Source organism: Athalia rosae, chromosome 6 (assembly GCF_917208135.1).
Source record: "Athalia rosae chromosome 6, iyAthRosa1.1, whole genome shotgun sequence".
Taxonomy (NCBI): Eukaryota; Metazoa; Arthropoda; class Insecta; order Hymenoptera; family Athaliidae; genus Athalia; species Athalia rosae.
Window position 1 is genome coordinate 14397169 of NC_064031.1, and position 12433 is coordinate 14409601.

Here is a 12433-nt window from a genome sequence, read left to right on the forward strand (position 1 = left end):
CTTTATTACGAGTTGCCGTGTAATCATCTTAAAGATTCAAAAATAGAACGGCTAGGACGAGGAGAATAAAGTCGAAACTCCGTGAATTTCGTATTTCGTCTGTATTCGCGGCTACTCGCGAAATATTTCCATCATTTTCGCGAGTGTCTTATCTCGGATGTTCGGGGCAACGAAATGTCGAGAGTACGAATCGCTCCGCGATTTGATAAAATCGTGAAGGGTTTTGAAGATCAGTGAAGCGGTCTCGTCGAACGTACATAAGGAAGTCGACGAGAGGGGAAGAGAACTCTACGGCAATATCAAGCGTGGACAGAAATAGAAAAGCGTTGAACGCTGCTAGAAATCTCGTTGTCCGACCTGCACCAGTTTTCGAGTGGCCTGGAACCGAGAACGGGGCGCGCGTTCTCTTATCACGTCCTCCTTCACGGAGTTTCGTAATCCCGATTGATAATCCGGTGGTCAAAAATGACTCGCGGTGCGACGAGATCGTCGTTGAGGAGTCGAGATTCATCGAGCACTTCGACGGGTCCAGATCCCAGAGAACAAGTGAAGGACTGTTGCCGAAAATTGGTAGCTTTCATGTGTACGCAAGTTGGAGTCGGCGGACTTGTCGTCGGTTACGCGGTTGTCGGCGCGGTCGGTTTCATACAAATTGAAACCAAAGAGGAATACCCACATTACACGAAAGCGAAAGCTGCTATCAAAGAATGCGCCGATCATCTGTGGACGAGAACCGCCGGCGACATGCGAATTAATATCCTCAACCGTACGGCGTTTATTCAAGAAACGGAAGCGGTCCTCGTGGATTATCAACGAAAACTGGTCGACATCGTCAAAGAAGGTTACGACGGGCGGAGGGTCGAAGACGTGTGGACGTTTTCGGCGGCCCTGATGTTCTGTCTGTCGATATTCACAATGATCGGATACGGTAACACCGTCCCGAGAAGCACGTGGGGTAGATGGGCAACGGTGATGTACGCCGTTCTCGGTATACCTTTGTACGTTCTCTACTTTATGAATATGGGCAAAGTTTTGGCTCAAACGTTCCGATGGTTGTACAGATGGATACACGAGTGTACCGGAAGACAGAGACCGGGAGGTCAGAGAATAATCGTCCCATCAACGGCGTGCCTCTGGGTAATTTGCGGTTACGTTTTAGCGGGGGCGATTACATTTGCGGAATGGGAAAATTGGGGGTATCTCGACAGTATTTACTTCTGTGTTACCTCGTTGTGCAAGATCGGAATAGGAGATTTCGTACCTGGAGCTAAAGGGTTCGAGTCAAAGGACGGTAGCCAAACAAAACTCGTCATTAATTTCGTCTATCTTCTGCTGGGCATGGGACTTATCGCTATGTGTTACAACCTCATGCGCGAAGACGTTAGGGAGAAGGCCATCGAACTCAAAGTATTCCTTGCCAGGATCGTGGAGGACATTAGAATACGATTTTTGGCCTGTTGCCACGTACCCGTAGCCGACCGCGAATTAAACTGACCAACGATATCGATTCGTTAATCGTTCTGGTCATCACAAGCTTCCTGAATTCCACGAGACGTTCGTTTATTCTCATCGTTTCTATCGAACTGCCGAAATTGAACAATGTACTTTTGTGAACTCTGAAAAGTGACGAACCGTGCCTCTGCTCGATAAAATACCTCGAGAGAGTATATTTCTCAATCCTCTATTCGTCAGATCTCGCATTTTGTATTAACTTTCAGCAATTACAGACTCGTCATCGATCACCGAATCAACGCGATGATAGGTGACGTCGAGGTACTCTATCTGGAGTTGCCTTGACCCGACGCAAGCTCACAATCTCATCTACTCCAAATTACCTCAACGGAAAAAACTCAAGTTCGTATAAACAGGCTAAGTTGGATTAGTTCGAGGGGGTGAAAAAATTAACCCTCTAACAAGATGATTAGTCCCGCTCGGCGCTCTTCAACATCGCGATACGTGTCGCGCTAATTATTTTTTAACTCGGTAACAAACTTTTTATCATTCGTTGCTGACAAATGAAATAATAACAACAACGATAATGATCCTCACCCCGTTATTCGTTTAATTAATTAATCGAATAACGGGCCCCTTGGAATTCATATGGTTGGGCCACGTAATCGCAGGTGAATTTCTAACATCACCACCCCGATTTCTTATTCCACATCTCTCGCGCGACCCCGTTCGGCTATATTGAAATATATTTATAGCTCAAACGTAAGCTTCGGTTCCACCGACAACGCGAAAAGCAGTCGGTCTCTTTCGTTCGTTCCACGTGGGACGAATAAAATGACATCTGTCGGTGGTCCGAGAATCGATGGGGATATAAATTGGAATAATCAGTTATCGAAGTATATGAAATATGAAATTTATTCTCCCTGTACACCGAACATATTTTCCAGGTTCGAGCGAATTGGAAATCAAGAGAAAAATCGGATCTGCGATGATATTTCCGCAACGGATTACTACCGTGCAATTCAAAACATGATTCTTCACTCCGTAAGTATCTTACACGCGTACTTCGTATATTTAATAACGTAAAACAAACTCACAACTGTATCGTCGAGGGTTTTAGAGTTCGAATAATCACTCGCGGTGGAGAATGAAGAACGCGCGATGGTACGTGCTCTGAATGTCAAATATAACGGTGTCAATGTCAAACTATTAACCCAGAACGAACGAGGGAGGGAAGTACCTGCAGCTTTAAAGCGGGGACGTCCATGCAGAGCGCAGCCCACCGCCTGAAGCAACCGTTCGATGTATAATACGGTCCTCGGAACGAGTAAATATTTGCGAACCTGTGGGCGACGTCGCAAGCAAAATCATTTGTTAAAAATTTTTCGCAACGGATGACACCTATGTTGCAAACTACTCGTATAGATTTCAGACCGTTATTCGGCGAAGATCTCGTTCGGAAGATTGGAGGAGACAAAAAAAAAAAACAATCAAAAAAATCCGACACCATATTTTTATCGTTTGATTTATATCACGTGGCGGATGGAAACGAAGGAGCTCGATTTGTCGTCGGATGAATAGCGATTTTCGGCGGTGAATTTTGAATTTATTTATTTTTATTTTTATCGTTATATCTGGCACAACGCGGCATATTCGACCACTCGGCTGTTGCAACGATTATAAACTTCTTAAAGTTCACGTACCGTGACTGTTGCAGATAAAATTATCGCAAAGTGGAGGTTTTTTTGTTTTTTTTTTCTCTTTTTCTTTTCGAGTGTTGTCATGACGGGGACCAACGTTTAAATGAGATCGAGGTAGCAATTTATAAACCTGCAGGGTAGGAGTTTACACTACTTGCACGTACGGCTCACACCAACGTTAATGAATATTTCTATGTAGATTGCCAATGGACGAGGCAATTGGTCGGTCTATACTCTATAGTAACTTTATAAACCGTCGGAACCGGGGTACGAGTTAAATCCAGAGCGAGGAAGTGATCTTCTGTAATCTCTGTAGCGGCCAACATTATTTGTGGGAGTATCAGTCGCGAACTCGTCGTCGCCCCGGTGGCATCACATCATTACTTCCATAATAACACCTTGGCGAAGTAATTAACGTTCAAGTTCATTAAAAGTCTTGTATATAACTAACAACATGAAGCTCTTCGTTTTCGCCGCAATGTGCTCTCTACTCGACGGAGGTAAATCTACGAATATTTATCATCCCTTGATAATCCTCGATCGCCTTTGCTTTTTTCCCATCTTTTCTTATTTTCTTATTATTAGCGACAAAAATTTTCACACGTTCGTCAATCGTTCGGTCGATTGTTAAATTTTTATTCTCAAACGTTCGGTTGGCTGCACTCGACAGTTTTTCTTTTTTCTCTCAAATTTGTCGCGATTGCGGTGCAAAGAATTTTTACGTCTAGCTGCAGGTATAAATAACTTATTTTTCTTTCTTCATCTCGTCGCGTACTCGACTTTTCAAGATGTACGAGTGCAGTGCTCCGACAATTTTTTCATTTTCTCGTGGCATTTTTCTTCAGTTTTACTTTGCGAAATTTGGATCGTTCAGCAACGGGCCAAGGTATTCGAACCGTGTGAATTACTAACCGGATCGTTTGGATGATCGAGTGTTAAAATTTCTTTTGAAATCCCCAGACGTCCATCTTCATTCATATGGTATAATGATGTAACGAGTGGAATAGGGGATCGTCTAATACCACCATGAAAGTACGGGTGTAACTGGTGACCGCCCGATCGGAACAACGTGCCCGCCTAATTATATTATACCCGTAGAAATTAGGGCTGGGAACGGAATGAAAGGAAGAACGGCTACTCGTGTTATACGCGTGATTCGATTTTGGAAAATACTAATATCTGTTTGTTTCAACGCTGACGACGATTGCAAAAATAACACAACATCCGCACTCGAGATTCGTTCGACAAAGTTTTGACGAAAGTCACGTACGCGCAGTGGTGTCTCCTACAACTTCTCGAGATAATGAAACGTATCGTGTTTCCTCCGTGTGAAGCAAAAAGTCACGAGAATGGAAAAAAAGTGAACGAATGAACAGAAATCTGGATTTTGCGAGGGCGCCTAGATGATTTTTGCGGACCTCGTTATGTCAATTTTCAAATTTTGAAACAAAGAAAGAGTAGTGAACTCTATTTTTTCTCCAATTAGACCGATAAAACAATAGCGCGGTTCGCACACCGGCGTACTCTTCGCATACGTAACGTCCACTCTCGGTACATAAAAAAAAAAAAAAAAAAAAAAACGAAAAGAAAAACAATTATCCTCAAACGTGCCGAAAAGCCGTTATCTGCAGGCTCGCAATAGTTTCGCAAGTTCAAACAATCAACGGCCATCATTTCCTGAACGATAAATGTTTCTTTTTGAAGCTAATCTGTGTACACGTTCGTGACCAGAAGGGCGCGTAATTGTTACAACAATAAATCATACGAATGTCTACGCAGGACGCGTAACGAGCAATAATCAATTGGTGTGTGCAAAAATAAATTGTCGAGTATCTCACCTACTTGAAATAATAAATGGCAACCATCTGCAGAGGCCGAATGTACTAGCGCACTCGCTCGTGTACGATGCTATAACTTAAACGATTCCGATTACTGAACGATAAAGATTTTTCGAATAAATAGCTCGAAACACATTGATCGAATTATAGTCTTAAAAACGTGAAAAACTTAATCTATGAACCCGGAAATCTTTATCCTCCTGCTGTGAATACTATTCAACAGGTGGTTCGCGCATTCGTCGTATAAACGTGGATGTAACAATTCATCTAATTTCCGTTTATTTCGTTATCGCAGTAATTTTTTCAGCTACGAGAAAAGAGCAGACTTCGTCTAGAAAACGACAAAATGACAAGTCGATGATAAAAAAGAAACCATAACAGTTTCATCGGATCACAATCGTTGAAACTGTTCGAGCGAACCGACGGACGGCTTTCAAAGAGCAGATTAAACTCGATTGCCTTTCTTCAAAGGCGAGCGTCGATTTTAGCAGCAAGCCAAACTTGCGAGTACGATAATTGCAGCTGTTTAATCCGAGAGCCAAAAACCGACACGCTCATATTTCACGAATCAAGTTGGCATGGAATCCGCTAGTCTAATTGGAGAATCAATCACTAAATTCAGTTCACTTCAAAATCATAAATGAACGAGTATCGTAACGACGAGACCGGCATTTAGGAAATTAATCGTGGGTAGAGAGATGGAAAATTTCAAGCCGCAGACAATCGAGCACCTGAAAATTGAATAAAAGCCGCGACCGAGCTACCCAGTAACGCTGGTCTTCGATCGGTCGTCGATTAAACTCGGATCCTAATCGCCGTTTGATTTTTAAACGACGATCGAATGCTACAAGCTGAGATTATTCGTGGTATTGAGTTACATCGAGTATCATCTGTTAGCCCGAGGGTCGAAAAAGTGCGCCTGAGTGACCGGAAATATACACGAGAAGGGGAATGTCTGAATATAATGCCTCGACGCCACATAAATCGATCCGACGGAATATCATTCAATTACAGGAGAATTAATCGTTGATTAAATTTCATTTATTTATTTATTTGTTTTTTTTTTCTCTCACCGCAGTGATATTTATTTTGCAGCAAGATTCGCGGCACATGCGGCTGACGTTTGGGGCTACGAGGGTAAATACGGTAAAGCGTTTTCCTCACTTTGAATTATCCCTATGCTTCGTTTGCGGTGATATCGATGTTTTCTATTTGCGTTATTTTTTTCATTCATAGGTCCTGATTCGTGGGAGGGATTGTGCAACACGGGGGAATACCAATCGCCGATCGACATTGTTACCGATGACGCTGTAAAAACGGATTTGTCATCCTTGAAATTCACCAAATATGATTTCGCATTCAGAGCGGACGTTATAAACACGGGCCACGGAAGTGAGTGAAAAAAAGTTGATGCTATATCATTTTCGTTATCTGAGATTAACGATGAGAAAATATTTGGACGATATTCGATTCGTCTCAAACTAATCGATCGCCTGATAAGAAAATTGTCCCGCGTCAGATGCATAAAATATGGGGATAAATTTGGTTGCTCGAGATATAGCCCCGCCCGCGGTCCACAATCTAGTGGATCTACAGTGGCTATTATCCCGACCAGCGTAATCCTTATTATCCTCTACTACACAGATATACATTCGGAATACCCCATCACGTTTATGGGTCCCAGATGCCGTCCTATCGCTGCTAAAACGCCGTTGAAAATCCCCCCGTTTTACACCTACGTATCACGCATCTGTATCTCCAGCATTTTCGCGCGTGGATGTAAAAAATTAAGTTAAAAATAATGCCACAATTATACGACGGAAGGATTAGCCGGAGCTACATTCGAGATACACGTCGTTAACTCACCCTCTACCCCACAGTAAAACCTCTACGCGACACTGACGTTGCTTCGTATTATTTTCATCGAAGATTTAATTCCGGGATTTTTTTTCAGTTCAAATCGTGACGGTAGGGATACCGATTCCTTTGAAAGGGGGCAGTTTGCCGTACACCTATTACCTCGAACAAATGCACTTTCACTGGGGTGCCGAGCACACGATAAACGGGGAACAAGATGCACTCGAACTTCATTTCGTTCACTACGCGAGACAATACGACAACGTCACTTACGCCTCGGAATTTAAAAACGGGGTTGCTGTGGTCGCTGTACTTTTCGAGGTGAGATTAATGTACGTTAAAATTATTCAACGAATTTATCGAACCAGTTGGGATTTATTATGGGTAGTTTTTATTTTGTTCCGAATTTCAATGTCCTTCCAGATCAGCAACGAGGACAACGATTATTTGGAACAAATAATCGACGCGGTACAAGATGTTTCTTTAATAAATTCTAACGTGACGAGAAGAACGTTGGCCAGTAAATTGATACCATCTTTATTGCTGCCAAAAGATCACACTTCGTATTACAGATATTACGGCTCACTGACGACACCGAGTTGTCAAGAAGCTGTGATATGGACGATATTGAGCAACAAATTGTCGATCTCCGTATCACAGGTAACAATAACTGAGAATTCGTTCTTCTTCTTTCGCGCAGTCGCAACGTTTCTATTCACAATTAACGGGGATTTATTTCTCCTTTCGCAGATTGAAATTTTCAAAAAAGTCAGAAGCTTCAACGAGACCCTCGCTTACAACAACAGGCCTATTCAGAAACTTGGACATCGAACGGTTTACCATCACTTGGAGGGATATTCGTCGGCTCAAAATCCCCTGCCGGGATCGTTTCTTATGTTCCTAACCGTCCTGTCGATACTCACGCAAATATAAAATAAGAACCACGGTTCGAGCAACACGTTACTCCGGAGATAAATCGTCGCCGGTAAAATAATCGCGTTCTTGGATACACCGCGGTGTTCGCGAACCATTGAACATTGGGGACTTGCCCATAAAAGACGGAATTTCTAGTCGGGCGTGAATTATTTTTACAAGAAATTTATACGTAGGATATTTTAGGAAGGCGGGAGAAAAAGATACACCCCTTTTACCAGGGACGAGTGAGACTGCTTTTCGAATAAATTTAAAATTAGATTAAACGATTTTTGAGAATAATAAATGGCATTGATCATTCGACATTCATGAAAAGCAGCATGTGGACACGATTACTTTGCACATAGTGTAAGTACATAGATGCGAATATATAGATATAATATAAACAGTAGCAATACCATTAAAATATTGTGAAAGATCTGAAAGTAATTTCAATCGCGTATCGTTAGATTTTAGAATTGAAAAATTAGGAGAAAAAAAATTGAACTAATTTCCTCCGTGCCATGTAATTATGTATGATGAAATTTCTTTGCATTTACAGATGTAAAAGTATTGTATCATAATTAGCGTTATTTTTATTGTTACTGTTATTTTTTTTGTTACACCACACCGTGTAGAAATTGAAAAAATAAACTTACATTTGTTGAAAAAACTTCAGCTGGGTATATTTTTATCGATCAAGGTACGCAGGTATAAAGTGCAGACAGCTGGATGTAAATCTGTACGACAAAGAAGTCTAAAAAATGCATAAACAGTGTATTTTTCCTACGTAGAATTATTTGCGGCAGTTACAAGCAATATTAAAAGGACTCCATTCACGAGACGATTAATATTTCAATATTCTGTTTGTAAATGGAATTACCAATGAAAGAGGAAAAAAGCTTTATAGGAATGACGATGAGAGAAAAAAAAAATAGCGAGTAGGTATATAAAAGATATTTTGCACGCTACAAATCACAGCTGCTGTTCTGAAAATCATCGGTCCGATCATGCGTTCTTACGGTCTTGGTGAAACTAACAGTGTCATGAATTTTCTCTCCGGTAATTTTTTCCCCATGAAATTGAACGGTGACATTAATCCGGTTTTGAAATATATTTCCATGTGTTTCTCATGGATTATCATGATAATCTATACCACCTCGAGTATCGTCGCGGTTATTTTACTACCGCGTAAAATCGTGATGCAAAGTAACACCGTAGCATTAACGGTGGACATCGAAGCGATTTTGATCGTGGTCTATATAAATATAAGACTGTCATTTCTGAAACGTTTGGTAAATAAAATGCAGGAAATTCTAATCGAAAATTATAAAATGGAAGACGCTATTTCGCGTACTTTAGATCCGATAAGTAAACCCATTAATATTTATTTAGTGTGCAGTACAGTTTCCGTAATTGTTTGGTCCGGTAAATCTATTCTGAAATTATTTAATCAGGAGCGATTCACCTACACAGATTTTGTCGTACCGGGCTACTACCCGTTCGAACCTTTCACGAAAACTTCGTTCGCCCTTTACACCGTAATTTCCGCAATGGGTGGCTTTTATACGGTCGTTAAAAAATCCGCTATCGATGTCTACGTTATTTACATTATTGCCATACTGACTTCTCACTACAAATATTTGAAAGATGATCTGGCTGACATATTGGATATCACCGAAACCAAAGGTGGAGAAAATCCGACGAATCACGGTGAGAATATTGCATACCCGATAAATATTTAAAGTACCTTGGATACCCACGATAAGCAATTGTTGTTCGAAAAATTTGACAGAACAGGAAAAAATGGTTAAAAAACGACTAGTCGTGTGGATACGACAACATCAAGCTGTCCAGGAGTGAGTATGAGAAAGGAAGACACATTTCGGATTACGATATGCCTGATCATTGCTCGATTTTTAATTTTTTTCATTCCACTTATTTATTTTACTTTTTAGGGTCGGTCGGATGTTCAGAAACCTTGTTTCCCTCAACGTACTTTTGACCTACGTGAATTGCAGTTTTCGATTCTGTTTTTTGGGATACATGATAATCAAGGTGATTTTTCGTGATTGAAACTGAAAATTTTTCTACGTAATTTTTTAATTTCGTAAGAATTTTTCAGATGCAATTAGAGTTTTTTGAAAAATTGCTCCTCATGATGTACACCGGAGGAGTGTTGATTCAGCTGTACTTACTCTGCTACTGCGTCCAGGAGTTATTAGACGCGGTATTATAATTACGATGCAAAAATAAATAGATAACTAAATAAGTGCAATTAATTGTATGCGATTACCTAATACCCATGTGAGTGGGCGGGCGGCGCGCGATGCACTCTGCAAATGTACTCCTAAAATGCGGTTTGATCGGCGCACTGATGAATGAAAACTTCACGAGTGAAGTAAATATTGATAATTAGCGATAATTAAACTTATACTAGCCGACACTCTACTTCGGTTCATTAATTATTAAACGGAAGCGACATGCCCTTCTGTCAATAGAAATTAATTCCCCTGCATTTAATCAGGTCCACCACTGCGAACAGGATGTAGGGGGTGATCTGACGTAAGGTTCGGAAAATTGTTCAAAGAAAATATCAAACAACCATTTTATGCCGTACGGTTTTCGGTAACCGCATCTCAGTTAATTGCGCATTCCATACGAATACCGTGAGTGAAACTTGGCGATTTTAATGAAAAAAGATTTTCAATTTCAACAGAGCTGCTCGGTTACTTCCAAAGCATTCCGCGGACAGTGGTACACGCATGGTACGTCGACTAAAAAAATCTTCAGCATCATCATCATGGCGGATAATATTGAAAAAAGATTTTCCGCATTCGGAACGTTCGACTTGTCATTGTCAACGATCACGCAGGTACGTTATTATCTGCATTCGACGAACTTCGATATCAAATTTTTCATGTAACTTGACTGTAATTCAATTCTTCATTTTCTCCACAGGTTATCAACAACGGTTACTCCGCCTGTTTGTTTCTACTGAATGTAGAATAGCGAAAGAATTAATGATGTTTCAATTGAAATTTTAGCAATAAAATAGATCCGATACACCCAACTGTATGTAGACATCATCAGATGTGATTAGAGTAACATGTAAGGGAGATAGAATGACAGAAAAAGATAACGTTTCGTTTCGTCTCCGTCAGAATTTTCCGTTAGCACAATCTCGATAGAAATATTTCCGAAATCTTTTGCGAATAAAGACCGTGCACGGTAGAATCACCCTGAATGGAAAAAGTTAAAGATTTGTATATATCAAAGTACAGTCGCGGCGATACAGGTATAATAAGCGGGCACGATGAAGTATCACGACTTGGTTACTATTACGTAAAATTCAACGTTTCCGATATACCTGTATCGGAGTATCTCGAGCTGAACCTCGACGAGTTTTCTCGGGTTCCAAAGGAAATGAAGAACTGAACGTGGGGGAAGTTTCCCTCACAAAGATAAAATTGCTTTCTTCAGCTCTCTCTGTTTCTCTACGTTACAACACGTTATGAGTATACATATACGCGCGGACCTACTCCAAATATATCTTTCGTTATAATCGTTAAACCTCATCCCCCCAAGAAACTTTTCTTCAAATATTTTACTACCACAGAACTTTCGGAGTTTAACCTTAACCGACCAGTATCTCTGTATGATCGGAAGCTCCGAATAAGACGACCGTGTTCAACTTGAAAAGCGATTATCCTGTTTGCTAAATAGGTCAAATAATTTCCGAATCCATCGATATAATGGTTGTCCGATAAATTATACCGGTAATATTTTAGCATCAATTTTTTGATGGAAATGATTGTTTGTCACAATTATCATCAATTCCAATTACCTTTATTATCGGGTATGATTATTCTCGTCAGCGAAGTTACTTACACCAAATTATACGACACGATTATCGAAATGAAGAATTAATTGATTTTCATATGTGATACATACTTTTTTTTTTTTAATAATTATTTCTCTTCTTTTCTTCGTTCCAGAAGTTTTACCTCATTTACTGCACATTTATAACATTAACGTACACGAAAATTATAAATACACATTTCAATGATTCAATTACTAAAAATTGTTTTCATTTTTTTTTTTTTTCGTCACATAATTAATATTAGATCACATCAACGCTATTTACTGTAAATATATGTATATATATATATTGGGGTAGGTTGGAAAAAAAATGTTTTTCTTTATTTTCTTAGCATGGGGGCAGAATTTGTATCTTATAAAAGAAGAAAATTTTTTCCACCTAATGATTACTCGATCGATTGCATGAGTAGATGATTTTGGCTTTCAGATTTGGATTCCTGAGCTGATTATACGTGAGATTACTCTTGAAGAACCAAAAATAAATTCGATTTTCGAGCAAAAAATAAATCATTATTTTGATTGAGTTTAATATGCTTTTCTTACGTATTTTGACCTCAGGAATCCGAAATTGAAAGAAAAATTGATCTATCTCCAAAATTGACCGAGTTATCGCCAATTTTCAGCTTTTTGGGGTCAAAAATAAAAAATTGATTTTTTGGTGTATCTGAATGTAATTTGAGCTCAGGAATACGAATCCGAAAGAAAAATTGGTCTATCATCAAAAATGACCGTGTTATTGCCGAATTATCGCATTTTTTGGCATAAATTTGAGGATATCTCGAAGGGAAAAAA

The 12433-nt window shown here is 39.9% G+C and overlaps 2 protein-coding genes across 6 annotated transcripts; both read left to right on the forward strand.

Annotated features, from left to right (window-relative positions):
* The first annotated feature begins 93 nt into the window (after nt 1–93).
* LOC105692182 (carbonic anhydrase 1) lies at nt 94–8432 on the forward strand. 4 transcript variants are annotated; one of them, XM_012411217.4, is made up of 6 exons: nt 2556–3652; nt 6086–6136; nt 6227–6382; nt 6945–7168; nt 7271–7507; nt 7598–8432. In XM_012411217.4, exons 1-6 carry the CDS (start codon nt 3607–3609, stop codon nt 7778–7780), a joined length of 897 nt encoding a protein of 298 aa, XP_012266640.2. In that variant the 5' UTR covers nt 2556–3606; the 3' UTR covers nt 7781–8432. The 4 variants fall into 4 exon arrangements, 1 of the variants encoding a protein (XP_012266640.2); XR_007279071.1 differs by lacking the exons at nt 2556–3652; nt 6945–7168; nt 7271–7507; nt 7598–8432 and adding exons at nt 94–998; nt 1062–1854; nt 2400–2496 and having other exon boundaries at nt 6227–6313; XR_007279069.1 differs by lacking the exons at nt 2556–3652; nt 6945–7168; nt 7271–7507; nt 7598–8432 and adding exons at nt 98–1854; nt 2400–2496 and having other exon boundaries at nt 6227–6313.
* A 114-nt stretch (nt 8433–8546) lies between these two features.
* Nucleotides 8547–11871, forward strand: LOC105692139 (odorant receptor 4-like). 2 transcript variants are annotated; one of them, XM_025746150.2, is made up of 7 exons: nt 8547–8821; nt 9236–9472; nt 9555–9618; nt 9718–9817; nt 9885–9989; nt 10479–10634; nt 10721–11871. In XM_025746150.2, the coding sequence occupies exons 1-7, from the start codon at nt 8770–8772 to the stop codon at nt 10769–10771; spliced, it is 765 nt and encodes a 254-aa protein (XP_025601935.2). In that variant the 5' UTR covers nt 8547–8769; the 3' UTR covers nt 10772–11871. The 2 variants fall into 2 exon arrangements, with proteins under 2 accessions (XP_025601935.2, XP_012266577.3); XM_012411154.3 differs by having other exon boundaries at nt 8547–9472.
* The last annotated feature ends 562 nt before the right edge of the window (nt 11872–12433 follow it).